This window comes from Colobus angolensis, unplaced genomic scaffold, assembly GCF_000951035.1.
Source record: "Colobus angolensis palliatus isolate OR3802 unplaced genomic scaffold, Cang.pa_1.0 Scaffold150, whole genome shotgun sequence".
NCBI classification, from domain to species: domain Eukaryota; kingdom Metazoa; phylum Chordata; class Mammalia; order Primates; family Cercopithecidae; genus Colobus; species Colobus angolensis.
The window spans coordinates 2,536,077-2,551,175 of record NW_012114600.1 but is presented as its reverse complement, the minus strand read 5'-3'; the positions used below and the strand labels follow the sequence as shown (position 1 = coordinate 2,551,175).

At 37.7% G+C, this 15,099-nt stretch overlaps 1 protein-coding gene across 3 annotated transcripts in view; it reads right to left on the bottom strand.

The window, feature by feature from the left end:
• Positions 1-15,099, bottom strand: part of NELL2 (NEL-like 2 (chicken)) — a 436,529-nt gene that overhangs the window by 398,423 nt on the left and 23,007 nt on the right. The window contains exons 1-3 of one of the 3 annotated variants that reach the window (XM_011936067.1): positions 3,415-3,885; positions 2,624-2,709; positions 2,031-2,159 (exon numbers count right to left, since the gene is read on the bottom strand). In XM_011936067.1, coding sequence (XP_011791457.1) covers positions 2,031-2,159; positions 2,624-2,709; positions 3,415-3,539 — 340 coding nt within the window. In that variant the 5' untranslated portion in view covers positions 3,540-3,885. Of the gene's footprint in view, positions 1-2,030; positions 2,160-2,312; positions 2,710-3,414; positions 3,886-15,099 lie in introns of those variants that run through there. The other 2 variants (XM_011936068.1, XM_011936069.1) reach the window with 2 other exon arrangements.

The window sequence follows — 15,099 nt, the reverse complement described above, 5'->3', positions numbered from 1 at the left end:
TGGCAGAAAATGAAATTTTACACCTCCAAATCTCATAAACCATATTTGTTAGGCATTTACTGTGTCTAAATATTGAGCTTGGTATCAACCAGGAAGCAAAAACAACCAATTCATCAATGTACATGGATATCTAGTTACTATGGACAATTCAAAGAAAACATTTTATGTGCCTTATGTATTTTGAACACAATGCCTTGAATAATTTGACAATTTAAATAAAAATGAATAACTAAACATTTTTAATTAACTAGGAAAGGTTATCGATTCCTGAGACTATTTCCTAAAAATTGTTTAATTTTCTAGCATCAGAATATAAAATGCACAGTCCTGAAGGTTTCTGTTTGTGACAGATCAGACACTCTACAGAGGAAACTAGGTAGAATACTAATAAAATTTAAAGGACCTTGTAAATTTTAAGAACACTACAATACCGTTTGTTTATTAGGAGCTTTAGATTCTATAAAGCTTTCCGGTTACTCAAATTGGCAGTCCTGAAATAACTTTGTTTCCAGTTCATAAGGATTAAAAATCAGAGATAAAAACAAAACAAAACAAAACAAACCAGAAGGTTAACCCTACTGACATGTCTATTCAACTATGTGAAATTTTGCTGACAGTGTAGCCTTATCTTCTTTATTAGATTTGGTCATTGTTTTTAGAGGATTCAATATCCAAGCCCCACCCTCCATAAAAGACCTTTAAGTGAATAAAACATTACCATAAATATTTGTTACAATACAAAATTAATTAAAAAGAAAATTTAAACAATAATTTTTAAACCAGGAAATTGCATTTTAATTTTTTATAAGAGCAAACTTGTTTTAAGTAAATGTAACACATGTGAATTTCCTCTTTCCCAACTCTAGGCTTTGGTGTTAGCGTCCATGGTGACACATACTGGCTATATCAGGCAACAACACCACTACAGAAACATTTAAGTTTTATTTTATTTCTATTTCTTGGTAGCATATTTTCCGAAGTGGTTTCCTTTTGCATATCCAACTCTTTAGTAATTATGAATTGCACTTTCAAAGCCATAGCACCAAAATAACAACAACAACAACAAAAAAAAAAACCTGGGTGAGGTAGGGCAAGAAGCTTTAGTCCATCGGATATGTTAAACCAAACTCCATTTCTCTTTTGCCTTCATGTATTCTTCACTATATGTGAATCTAGTCTGTCTGTACACGTTTAGTCATCTTTTAGAAGCTCTTACTACGGCAACTTTCCACAAACAAGCAATCCTCAGAAGCTCTAATCAAAGTTGAAGGCTTGTTGCATTGGAATTTGCTTCTGACTGCACAACACATTTAAATATAATTTGAGATGCAGACATTTGTACCCAGCCAATATTCACTGACTTCAAAAAAAAAAGTTGTAAAATCCTAGGTACACAATTAATGATAATACAAGATACACTTCTAGATTAACATTTACTTGAAATCTTTCCAAAATACTTTTGAGACTATTATTCCCTTTCTCTTGTTATTGGTGGATGAAGGAAGAATGAGGGTCTTTCAATGATAAATCTTGCCTCAAATATAGTGTGACTGTGATATACAGTAGGTAAAAATATTCAGAGGCATGAATTTTTCCAGAAAGATACTCCCATAAAACAATTCCTCCAAGCAGGGCACCATTGTACCTGAAACTTTCAGAGACCAGTGTCTTAACTAAGATTAGGCTATCCTGTTTCCTACCTAAATCAATTTCACCCAAACGAGGCGTTTGTGTTATAATTCATTGTTCCCCAGATTCTAAAATCAACCATCTGCCATAGGAGTTTCTGCTGGGTAATTAAGGGACTACCCATTAGAACTGGCAAGAGTACAAAGTAAGGAGGAGAAGGGTGCGGCAGGAGAGAAAAAACACTTAAAAGAGATAGGGATATGTGTCTCACACTGGCCCCTCTACACCTCAGCTAAGGTACTGTCAACCATGAGGCAATACAAAGTTAGGACGAACGGCGAGGACAACTCCTGCCAGGGTTATCGGAACTGAAATCACAGTGGGGATGCAGCCGGGCATACCTTGAAAGAGAAAGGCTTTCGTCCCATTATGCAGCCCCGGGACCTGGCGCACTCCGGTCGTGGACTCCCCAAGTTCTAACTCTGATAGGACGTCAATCTGTAGGGAAGGGTCCACACCAAGCCCCCAAACTGGTGACGGGTATGAGAGGGGAGAGAAAAAAAGGAAAAGCTCCATCAAAATGCAAGTCTCTTCCTCCAGGGCAGCAAAGAACCGCGTCTTCGCGACAATATTGGGAACTGAAGATGAGAGGCGACTGCCTCCTCCTCCACCGAGAACCTTACCTGAGATCAGCAGCCAGGCTTTAAATAGCGGAGCACTCAGTGCCGTTTCCATGACCTACTTTAAACCCCTCTCTCTGCAAAGTTCCCCCTCAGCCCTCCGACCCTGGACTAGGGGCGTGACCCGCCTCGCGGTCGCCAAGGCAAGCACAGAAAAAAAAAAAAAAAACCCAAATCCAAACCCGCTCCCCTACTTCAAGCTTCCCATTCAGACCTACTTTGGGTCCGGGAAAAGCGAGGCTTCCCCAGCTAGACCATGCTGCCCCGAGGCGGGAGCCATCTCTTTCCCCAGTCCCAGCTCTGCGGCCACTCACCTGCTCCGAGACCGAAGATCAAACAGAATGTTCTCAGTAAGACCCGAGACTCCATGGTGCAGATCAGCTCAGTCCATCGTCTCCCTCTTTAAAAATAAAAATAAAAATCGAAGAGGTTCTTGGAATCAAGCGGGAAAACAGCGTTTGTCTCTCTTGCTGCTGCCTCGAATTTACTGATTAGTAGGATTAATACGCTTTGGTTGCCTAAGAAAGAAAAAGGAGGCCTCCCCAGGCGCGTGAAGAACTTAGACCCTCCAATGCGCACATCATTCCCACACGCAGAGCCGAGGCGGCGGCGCGGCCAGGAGGGGGTCCGGAGGGAGGGGTCGGACTCGCTCCGGCGCTACTCCGCCGGGGAATTAGCTCCCGAGCCGAATAAAAGCAGCCAAAGACTCGCACACCCGGTAGAAGGGGGGCGGCCCCAAGAAAGCCCGGACTGGGGCGGCCCCGCACCCGCCCGTCTTCCCCGCCGCCCGAACCTGTTGTAAAGGCAGAGACAATGGAGAGAGCTCCCGGAGAAGCGCTGAGAGACTGCTCCTCCGGGAAGGGAGGGGCGGGCCGGGGAGGCGGAGTGAGGAGGAGGGAGGGGCCGCCGAGGGCGAGGCCGGTGCTCCGCGTCGGTCTCCCGCACAGTCTCCTCGATGCCAAACCCGGTCTAGCGAGCCCCGGAGCTGTTGCAGCCTCAGCTCTTCTCCCTCCCTCTCTCGATGACACGGGCAATGCCAACCTCCTTTCGGGATTGAAAGATCTAATTCCAAGGTGCTAAGTTGATGGGCGGTCTTTTCTCTCACCCCTCGATTTCGGGCGCTTGTCTTGAAAGACAGGAGAGAAAAAAGACCACCCAGCCGCAGGAGGCAAGGCTGGAGCAAGAAGCGCTCGCCCGCCCTTTAGGCAAAGGAGGGAAGCCCACGTGCATTCATGCACTGAGCTCCGAAGTACCCCCGGGGTGCAGGGCACTCCCCCTCCAGGGCGTGCGGAGGAAGGCCACCAAAACACGCTCCACTGCCGAGGTGGAGTTGGGCAAAGTAGATAGAGACTGGTGGAGACGGATGGCGAGCCTGGGAAGCCTCGGGAGTCCTGGTGGAGAGGTTCCCTGCCTGGGGCGGAGCGCTGGAGAGCTTCCCAGGCGCGGAGAGCGCAGAGGAGAACTTGGCCAGGAGGTGCTGGACAGCTCCGGGACCTCGCGCGCCCTCTGCCAAATACAGCGTGGAGACCTGGACTCTGTGGGACCAGCATACAGCAGAAGGCAAGGGGAACTGAGCCAGGGCGTCCGTTCACGCCAAAATGTACATAGAGGAGATGGTTAGAGAGAGAGATAAATAAACACATAAATACATAAATAAGCAGAGGGAGGAGAAGGAGCCCAGGCGAGAGAGAAGAGCCATCCCACTGTTGACCACACTCATGCAGGCTCTACCTGCCCTTCACCATATATATGCCCGGGACCATAACAGTGTTGTAATTTGAGATCCATTTTTCAGCAGACAATGGCACATAATTTTTTTTAACATATCCCTAAAATGTTTAGGTAAATTTTGAGGAGTGACATTCCACTTTCATTTTAAGTTAAGAGTTTCAAAACCCATTATAGTATTAATCTGTACGATGATCAATTGAGTTTCTTAAACTTCCATGCAAATATGTGGGTGCTGAATTCTCCAACTGAACACTGTACGGCTACAGTTACCAAAATACCTACTGGGTAGTCTGAGCCCCCTGCAAGGCAGCAGTATAATAGACGTTTTATCTATAGATATATAGATACAGAATTATCACATAGTGGAATACATATACTATGTTATACTATAGGGAAAGGGGTATTTTTAGTTCTGCCCTTAGAATTTTTAAGAGAAAAGAATCAGAATTTGGGAGCTCTTTTAAATTAATTTTTAATTCTCTCTTATCGAATTTCCCATTTAATTCTATTTGTAACTTCGTAAGTTTGAGAAATATTTCAGTACTTACAAGTGATAAAGTATTGTCATATGCAACTTCCCAAATTTGAAAAACTATGCCAAATAAATAATACAATTTAATTAATGAAAAGAAATTAATCATCAGAGAATTAAAGACCTTTCTAGAGTAGTGCATCTAAAATATTAAATTGTAAATAAGTATCTACAAGTTACACAAAATAAATTTTAAATAATGTATCATTTACATGTTATTGTTAGAGAAAAGAATAAAACATATATATATATACATACGCACATGTATTTCCATGTAAAAGTCCTCCTAAGCAACCTGTATTCAACCAACTAGGGATACTCTCCAGTTTCTCTGACTCTCATCCATGATAGGCTGAAAGCTGGTGGTTAATGGGCTTATCTCCTGTACCATGCACACTGAGGCTCCCTCCAGAACAGTGGTATTTGGTACCCAAAATAATTCTAGTTGAACCTGCTACTGTAATTATTTCACCTATGGAAATCATTAAAATATGAGTATGGGGAGGAGTGAAGGGTCATTTCTATAAACATAAGGTGTAAGGCTTAGAAACCCATAGTAAAGGTGAGTCATTGCATTAGCTAGGGCAGAGTTTCTCAACCTGGGCAGGAGTTTTCAACATTATAACTACTAACATTTTGGGGCTGGATAATTCTTTGTTGGGGCTGTCCTGTTAGTTGAATTCTTGGTCTCTATCTACGGAATGCCAGTATTTTCAGTCTTCCATTTTATCTATGCGTTTTTTGACTATATCTCTTTGTGAAGCATTTAAAATTGGTAATCTAGGGAATACAATACACATACTTAACTTTTCGCCTTCTACCTAGAGTCCATATGTTACCACTTCAGTTGAAATATAGAAGCTTTACTACCACATCAATCCCTTTATCCTCAACTCTTTAGGCTGTAGTTGTTTTATGTATTATATGCACATCCACCCAAACTCCTTTTAGACAATGTTAAAATTTTGCTTGCAATCATTGTTGTAGGCATAATGATACTCCAATCCCCTCCCCCTTAAGAAACAATGTTTTCCAGGTACTAATCCCTGGAACCATGAATGTTACCTCACATGGCAAAGGGGATTTAAGGTTGCAGATGGAATTAAGATTGTTAATCAGGTAACCTTAAAATAGGAAGATTATTTCAGATTATCTGGGTATGCCCAATATAATCACAAGGGCCTTTAAATGAGGAAGAAGGAGGCAGAAGCAGAGGTCAGATTAATGCAATATGAGAAGAACTCGACTTCCTATTGCTGCCTATGAAGATGGGAAAATATAGAAGGGCTATGAGACAAGGAATATGGGAGGCATCTAGAAATTGGAAAGGGCAAGAAAAAGGATTATTCCTTAGAGCCTCCGGAAAGGATTACAACGCTGCTGATACTTTGACTTTTACCCAAAAAAAGTCAAGACTATTTTAGACTTCTCAACAACCAAACTGTAAGACAATAAATTTGTATTGTTTTAATCCACTAAATTTGTGGTAATTTGTTACAGCATCCATGGAAAACTAATGTAAGTACTGACTACATGAGGCAAAGTTCAGTAAACATGGTTGACTCTAACCACACTTAGATCCCTCCCTACCATATACACATTTCAAAGCTAAGTAAAATGTCCAAGTTTTAAACTCACAGATGAGCTTTAAATTAAGAAAAGAAAATCCCCAGGTGCCAGGAAAAAAAGATATAGCAGAAGATGGAAAGAGAAAGTGATAGCTGGTGCAAGAATTGGGAGAGGGTGGGACGCAGGGATTCAGACTCTATCAGGACCCTAAGAAAATAGAATGGGATTTTAATATCCACACCAGAACTGAAAACAACAAATTTTGGAAGCCAGGAAAGGTGATGATATTACTGATTCTTCTGATAAGAGTAGTAAGCTTTGAAGAATTATATCTCCTACAAAAAGAAACTTTTGAAACTTTAAAACTCTGCATGTTGGCCCAAGAAGTGGCAAAATGCTCCCAGCTGCACATGCCCTTGTGGAAAACCAACACACCTATACTAGATGTCAAATCTTAAGCTTTGACACTTGCAGGTACAAGGTCCAAAATCACACTCCTCACTGGTATGGAAATTCTAAAATCAAAAAGTAGCATTAAACTCCCAGGGTCTTCTGAAGAAGCAAATGTAAAACTTATTTTAAGTGGCTTTCTATGACTTCTGGTACACAAGAGGAAAAGTCCTGCTGTGCAATCATACTAACAATAATAATTGCCATTGTTATTGTTATTACACTGAAATAAAAGACCATGAAAAATAGTCAAGAAACATACACACACACACACAGAGAGAGAGAGAGAGAGAGAGAAACAGAGAATTAGTATCTCATGAATTCAGGATATCAAAAAATAAAGTGACAGAAAGCATAAAATAAGACTGTTTAAGTGATTGGAGATATTTTTAAAGGTATATAAAAAATAATGAAATGACAGAATTGTATGAGAAAAGAGTAGGCATATCTCAAAAGAAACCAAATAGAACTTCTAGAAATAAAAGTATATTTAAAAACAATATTAAAAACCATTAGCTCTAATAAGTAGCAATAAAACAGTGCTAAAAATTAGTGACAAAAAATTGAAAACAAAAAGATGTGAGAATATTACTGAGAATGTGCCAAGACTGATAAAAAGAATGGAAAACATAAACAAAACATGAATGCTACAGTTAAAATACCCAACACACAGCTAATTAGAGATGTGGAATAACAGACTAGAAAGAATAGAGATATACAGTATTATAGATAACATTTAAACAAATAAAATTAAAAAGTTTTCAAGAATTAAAGAATATCATGGGGCTCCAACTCTGGATAAAATGGATTAAATACTCTTTACCATTTCTCCCACTGAATGCCATCAAACTTCGACGGAATGTATAAAGTATTTGAGGACTCTGAATATTACATGGTATCAAGCAAACTGGGAAAGAAAACCAGAGTTTGAAGTACTATCATACTGGCAGTGAGTACTTTGTTTCTTGTTCTTGATTTTTGTTTTTTGTTTTTTGTTTTTTTGGCCAGTCAACTGAAGCAGTAGGAGTGGAAAATGAACAAATAAATCTGTAATTGGTTGTGACCAATTAGTTGTAAGCACCACTGCACTCAGACCAACCAGGCAGTGATTACCAGCCAGGTCATCACTTTGTAGTGTTGCACACTACAAAGTCTTAAAACCACACAAAGGAAGACTAGTCAAAATCTTTTGTCTAAATTCAAATGGGTCAATTGCCTGCTTAAATTTTTAAAAATCCAACATTCACCACAGTACTTAACAAAATTCAGAGTTTTATAACATAATATTAAAATATGGAGGTTATAATAAAAATTATTTGGCATATGGAGAACTAAGAAAACTTCAACTTAAGTGAGAAAAATACAATCAACAGATACTAATGCCAAGATGACAAAGATGTTGGAATTATCTAGAAAAGATTAAAGAAACCATTACAAAAATGCTCTAACAAATAAACACAAATACTCTAGAAACAAATGAAAGACAGAAAATGGCAGCAAATACATAGAAGATATAGACAAGAACCAAGTGGAAATTTTAGAGCTGGAAGACAGAATAACTGAAATTTTTAAAAAAAGACTCATTAGAATGAGTCCAGTAGCAGAACGAAAATGATAAAGGAAAGAATTAGTGAGCTTGAAGACAGATCAATTAAAATTACCCAATCTGAACAAAAGGGAGAAGACTTTATTTGTAAAATGAACATAGCCACAGGAACCTGTGTGACAAAATGAAAAGAAAATGTCATCGGAATTCCAGAAGGGGAGAAGAAAGAGTGCAGACATTTTGTCGTTGTTGTTAATCAAGAAAGAATGGCCTAAGATGTCTCAAATTTGGCAAAAGACATAAACTTACAGATTCAAGGAGTTCAGCAAACTTCAACAGGATACACTTAAAGGAATCCATAACCAGAGTGCTGAAAACAATAGAAAAAGGAAACTATCAATAGAGAAAAAAATCCTAAAAACAACAAGAAAAAATGGCATTACATATAGGGAAACAACAGTTTGAATGAATGCAAACCATGGAGGCCACAAAAAAGTGGAATTTTTTTTCTAAGTGTCCAAAGAATTTTGTCATCCCAGAATTCTGTATCTGTTAAAATATCCTTCAGGAATAAATAAGAAAGAAAAGCATTCTCTGATAAAGAAAATCTTTAAAACCTGATTGCCAACAGACCTACTCTAAAATTATTGCTAGAGAAAGTTCTTCAGGCAGAAGGGAAATAATACCAGAAAGACAACAGCATATCAGGGATGAACAGTAGAAATGGCAAATATTTGGGTTAAAAATATATACTATTCTTGAGTACTGTAAAATATGTTTGATGGTTATATTATTTTTCCATTGCTGCTATAACAAATTACCACAACTTTGGTGGATTAAAACAATACAAATTCATATACATATATATACACATACACACAAACACACACACACATATACATCTTTTATTTATTATTTTTTTTGAGATGGCTGGAGTGCAGTGGCACCGTCTCGGCTCACTGCAACCTCCGCCTCCTGGGTTCAAGCAATTCTCCTGCCTCAGCCTCCCAAGTACCTGAGACTACAGACATGTAACAACATGCCCAGAAAAATATTTTCTTTTGTATTTTTAGTAGAGTCATGGTTTTATAATGTTGGCCAGGCTGGTCTTGAACTCCTCATCTCAAATGATCAACCTGCCTTGTCCTCCCAAAGTGCTAGGATTATGGGTGTGAGCCACCGAACCTGGCCCACAAATGTATGATTTTATAAACCCAAAGGTCATAAGTCTGACACCAGACTTACCAAGCTAAAATCAAATAATTGACATGACTAAGCTTCACTCTGAAGACTCTAGGGAAGAATCTATTTCCATCCCTTTTTTAAACTTCTATAGGGTGTCTGCATTCCTTGGCTCATTGCCCCCTCCTTCAATCTTCAATCTAGCAACAGCAGGCTAAGTCTTTCTCACACTACACTCTCTCTGATTCTCTGACTACAGTTTAGAAAGGGCCTCTGCTTTTAAGGATTTATATTTTTAGATTAGGACCCCCTGGATAATCCAATATAGTCTCCCTATCTGAAGACCCTTTGCCTTAAGCACATGTTCAAGTCTCTTTGCTATGTAAAGTAACATATTCACATGTTCTAGGGATTAGGGTGTAGACATCTTTGGGACTCCAATCTCCTGGCTACCACAATGATTGAAAGAAAATATTTTAAAATTATCTAATGGAGTTTAATTTATATAGATTTAACACATGAGACAAACACAATGTAAAGATATGGAAATAAAGGGACTGATACGATGGTAAGGTTTCCACATTCCAATTGAAGTAATAACATATGAACTCTAAGTAGATGATAAAAAGTGAAGTATGTATCTTATAATTCTCTACAGCACCAACCTAAAATGCTACAGTTCAATAAAGGTATAGTTAAGAGATATAATAGGTAAAATGGAATTCTAAAGATTATTTAAATAACTTGAAAGAAAGCAGGAAAGAGTTTAGATAGGAACAGAAAATAGAAAGAACAAAGAGAAACAATAAAATGGTAGACCAAAATCCAAACAAGTCAATAATTGCCTTAAATGCAAGTGGTCAAATCATAACAATTAAAAGACTGAACTCGTAAGAAGGAATTTGAAAAATATATTCCCACTATATGTTGTTAAAAAGAAATTTACTTCAAATACAATGAGGTAAGTTAAAGGTAAAGGATTAAAAATATATAAAAATATATATACTACGTAAACATGAATCAAAAGAAAGTTGAATGTCATATGTGAATGTCAGAAAAAGCAACCTTTATTACAGAATAATAAAATGGTTCACAATTAAGACATAACAATCCTAAGTATATATGCACCTAACAGCAAAGCATCAAAATGTATGAAACATTTACCTAGAGAAAGAGTAATAGGACTGAAAGAAGAAGTAGACAAATCCACAATTCTATTTGGAAAAGTCTACATTCCTCTTTTATAATCAATAAAATCTCTAGTCTTACATAGTTTCAACACTAAATTTCACCACATTTAAAGGACAATTAATAGCAATTTTACACAAATATTCCAGAAAATAAAGAGGAAACACTTTCCAACTCTTCTTATGACATTAGCCAAAACCAGACAAAGACAGTTACAAAACAGAAAATAAAACTAGAACATAGACACTAAATTTACCTTTTGAACATACAAAATCCTAAACAAAATATTATTAAGTTATATCTGGCAATATATAGAAAGGATAATAAACTACAACAAGGTGGGGTTGATTCCTGAAATGCAATCCTTAAATATTTGCATTTTCTTTATGTTAGAACCATCCAAATTATTCTCTTCTAGCTATTTTGAATTGTGCAATAGATTATTGTAAACTACAGTCACCCTACTGATCTATGTTAACACTAAGTCTTATTTCTTGTGTCCAATCATATGTTTTACCATTAATCAACTTCTCTTCATCCTCCCCTTCCTGCTAAACTTCCCAGCCTCTGATAAGAACCAATATAATCTCTGTCTTTATGAGATCCATTTTTTTTTGGCTCCCATATATGAGTGACAACATGCGATATTCCATCTTTTTATGCTTGGCTGATTCTACTTCACATAATTACCTCCTATTTACTGAATATTATTACATACCTACATATACTACCTTTTCTTTATCCATTCATCCAGTGATAGACACTTAGTTCGATTGGTAGTTTGGCTACTACTCTGAATAGTGCTGAATGAGCATGGGAGTGCATATGCCTTTTTGATGTATTGATTTCCTTTCTCTTGGATAAATAAGCAGTAGTGGAACTGCTGTATCATACGGCAGTTCTTTTTTAGTTTTTGTTTGTTTTCTTGCTTGTTTGTTTTAGCAATGAGGTTTCACTATATTCCCCAAGCTGATCTCGAACTCCTGGGCTTAAGCGAACTTCCTGCCTTGGCCTCCCAAAGTGCTAGGATTACCGCATCTGGCCCTTATTTTTGGTTTTTTGAGAAACCTCCATACTTTTCTCGAAAGTGGCTGTAGTAATTTACATTTCCACCAAGAGTATACAAGGGTTCCCCTTTCTCCACATCCTCACCAGCATCCATTATTGCCTGTCTTTTTTATAAAAGCTATTTTAACTGGGGGAAGATACCAATCTCATTAGAATTTTGCATTTATCTGGTGATTAGTGATGTTGAGCATTTTTTTTTTTCATATACCTATTGGTCATTTGTGTGTCTTCTTTTGAGAAATGTCTGTTCAGACTTTTGCCCATTTTTTAATCAAATTATTTGGGTTTTGGGGGGATTATTGTGTGTGTGTTGTTGGGGGATTATTGTTGTTTTTGTTGTTGTTTTCCTATTGAGTTGTTTGAGCCCCTTATATTCTGGTTATTAATCCCTTGTCAGATGGGTACTTTGTAAATATTTTCTCCCATTTTGTGGGTTCTTTCATTTTGTTGATTGTTTCCTTTGCTGTGCAGAAGATTTTTAGCTTGATGCAATCCCATTTGTCTAATTTTGCTTTGGTTGCCTGTGCTTTTGAGGTCTTACACAAAAACTCCTTGCCGAGACCAACATCCTGGAGCATTGGCCTAATGTTTTCTTCTGGTAGTTTCATAGTTTTCAGTCTTAGAGTTAAACCTTTAATCCATTTTGATATGATTTGATTTTTGTACATGGTAAGAGATAGCAGTCTAGTTTCATTCTTCTGCATATAGTTACCCAGTTTTCCCAGAACCACTCATTGAAGACTGTCTTTTCCCTATTGTATGTTCTTGGCACCTTTGTTGAAGATGGATTGGCTCAAAATGTGTGAATCTATATCTGGGTACTCTACTTTGTTCCATTGGTCTATGTATCTGTTTCTATGCCAGTATCATGCTGATTTGGTTACTACAGCTTTGTAGCAAATTTTAAAGTCAGGTATTGTGATACCTTTGGTTTTGTTCTTTTGGCTAAGGATTAGTTTAGCTATTTGAGGTCTTTCGTGGTTCTAAACAAATTTTAGGATTTTATTTCTAATTTTGTGAGAAATGAACAGGTTTTTTTTTGTTTTCTTTGGTTTTTTTTGGAAGATAAACTACTTGACAAATCTTTACCTGGACTAAGAAAAAAAAAGAGAAGGCCCAAATAAATAAAATCAGAAATGAAAAGAGGGACATAACAAATTAGACAACAGAAATGCAAAGAATGATTAGAGACTATCACGAAAAACTGTACATCAACAAACTGGAAAACCTAAAAATAAAGAAAAAAATATTAAAATTAAGAAGCAATATATCAAACTGGGAATGATTAAGTATGATATAAAAAGGAATAGTAAGCAGGATAAAATAATTTTATAGCAAAAGTGCCTTTCCATACAAATCATATTCTTATTCACAATAGGAAGTATAAGAGATGCCCTATTTGGAACATGGGAGGGGATTAGGTTTTAGTCAACTTTCTTCGTATTCACCAAAGAATGTTGTGTGAATGTGGAATCATTGATAAAACTGTGCTAAAATAAATAAATAAGTAAAATAAGAGAAGTGTTGCTTCAAACACAGTTCTAAAAGCAACACAGCAAAAAGAAATGAGCTTGGAACTTAGGAGCTCTGGGGTCGAGTCCCTGTCCCTGCTTTCTTAAGCTAGACACAAATTCCCTGCACCTGTTATCAGAGTTGCATAATAACTAATGCTATCTATCCAAGGACTGCTGGGGGTCAAGTCTACATTGCCATGCTGTATGACATGAATGCTAGTTATTTCTGTTGCTGTGACCTTAAACTATGACACATCAGGACTGGCCTATTTTTATCACTCCCTCTTTGTAAGGCCATTATCAAAACGCAAAATAATGGTAATTTAAATCAGTCCATATGAATAGGCAAGGAAAAAAGAACTGGAAATGTAAATAAAGTTTATCAAACAGCACTGTAAGAGAACCAAAAATGTGAATAAGCTTTACCAAATAGCACTATTGACCTTTACTGGTTAGAAATATATATATATAGCATTCCGGGCACAGGACTGACTTGTTGGTTTATCATATGCATTAATCTCCAAGCGCCATGAGTCATCAGTTCAAAAGCTTATCCCACCATGCAACCCTTATTTTTAACTGCCAATAGACAAGCAGAGCGAGCATTGGCTGCTTTTTCAATACACTACGGTACTGAACGTTCATCTGAATAGAATGAAGCATCCACATGGACCCAGCTGATAAGCTGGCTTCTGGCCCTGTTTAAGGTTTTCTATTAAAGGATAGGGCTTTGCCTTTCATTAGGGGACAAGTGACCGTTACGTGAAAGGCTAAATACCAGAATATTCTTAGTGATATCCAGAAATCAGCTTTACTTATATCAGATTTTTTTCTCTTCATCCTGTAAACTTAAATCCAGAAACAATAAATTTAGAAGTCATTAAAAATTCCATTTTCAAAGGGAGATTTTTATTTTATTCTGCCTCTGCTACCATCAAAACTAATTCTCTTTTTCTAAGGCTATACGTAGTCCACACCTTAAAGAAAATTTGTTAAGTTCAGTCCTCAGGATGCAATAATTCAAAATCCTTCCTGACTCATCACATAATTATTGTTGGTGCTCAGCTACTGCCATTAGAATCTTCTTTTTGATGAACATGTAGTTGCTAGATAGAAAGCTTAGGCCAGGTTTCCCAAATGCATGTCTTGAGAACAGGGATAAGTTTATGTTAGTATCTAAAAAGGCTGGCAGGGATCCAGATTCAGCATTAGTTTAGTCAAAGTGTCTGTTCACATGTATCATTCAGTCCTCTGACAGGAATAAACGCCCCTAGAGTTCTGTCACTCTGCCAGAGCCTCCCTCTATCTCCAGCTTTACAGTTTTGGCCAAAGGCTGGAGCTGAGAATGCAAACATAAAGAAAGAGCTGCTGAGTGAGAAGGTAAATAAATGTGGGAGTGGCACAGGTGCTGTTCAGGTCATCCTCATCCTTTCCCTATACAGGCTTAGTATTAGCATTCACAGTGCTAAGTACAGGACTTGCTGGGAAGACTGGCCATCATTTAGGATCATATAATAGAAAAGCATGTAAAATTCTCATTTTACAAACCACTACACAGACAAGTCAAGTAATTTGTTCAAAATAATGCAACTAATTAATTTCAGAGTAGCTCTTAAGCTTTGTTTTCCAGCTTTATTCATTTATTTAAGAGGTGTTTGTGGAGGTGACTCCAGAGTTGATTCTCTAAACCCCTTCTCTATAGCTGTCTCCTTTAAAAGTTGTTAGAAAACTTAATCTAGTGAATTCCAGGCTTAGTCAATTGCTTCTATGTTTTTTTCAGGTCACCTCCAGTTTAAAATCAGTTCAAAATTTTCTCCCTCCATATCATTGCCCCCAAGGGTTCTTACATTTATTTTTCTTTATTTTCTTTCTTTTCCTTCCTTCCTCCCTTCCTTCCTTCCTTCTTTCCTTCCTTCCTTTCTTTCTCTCTCTCTCTCTCGCTCTCTCTCTCTCTCCTTCCTTCCTTCCTTTCCTTCCTTCCTTCCTTCCTTCCTTCCTTCCTTCCTTCTT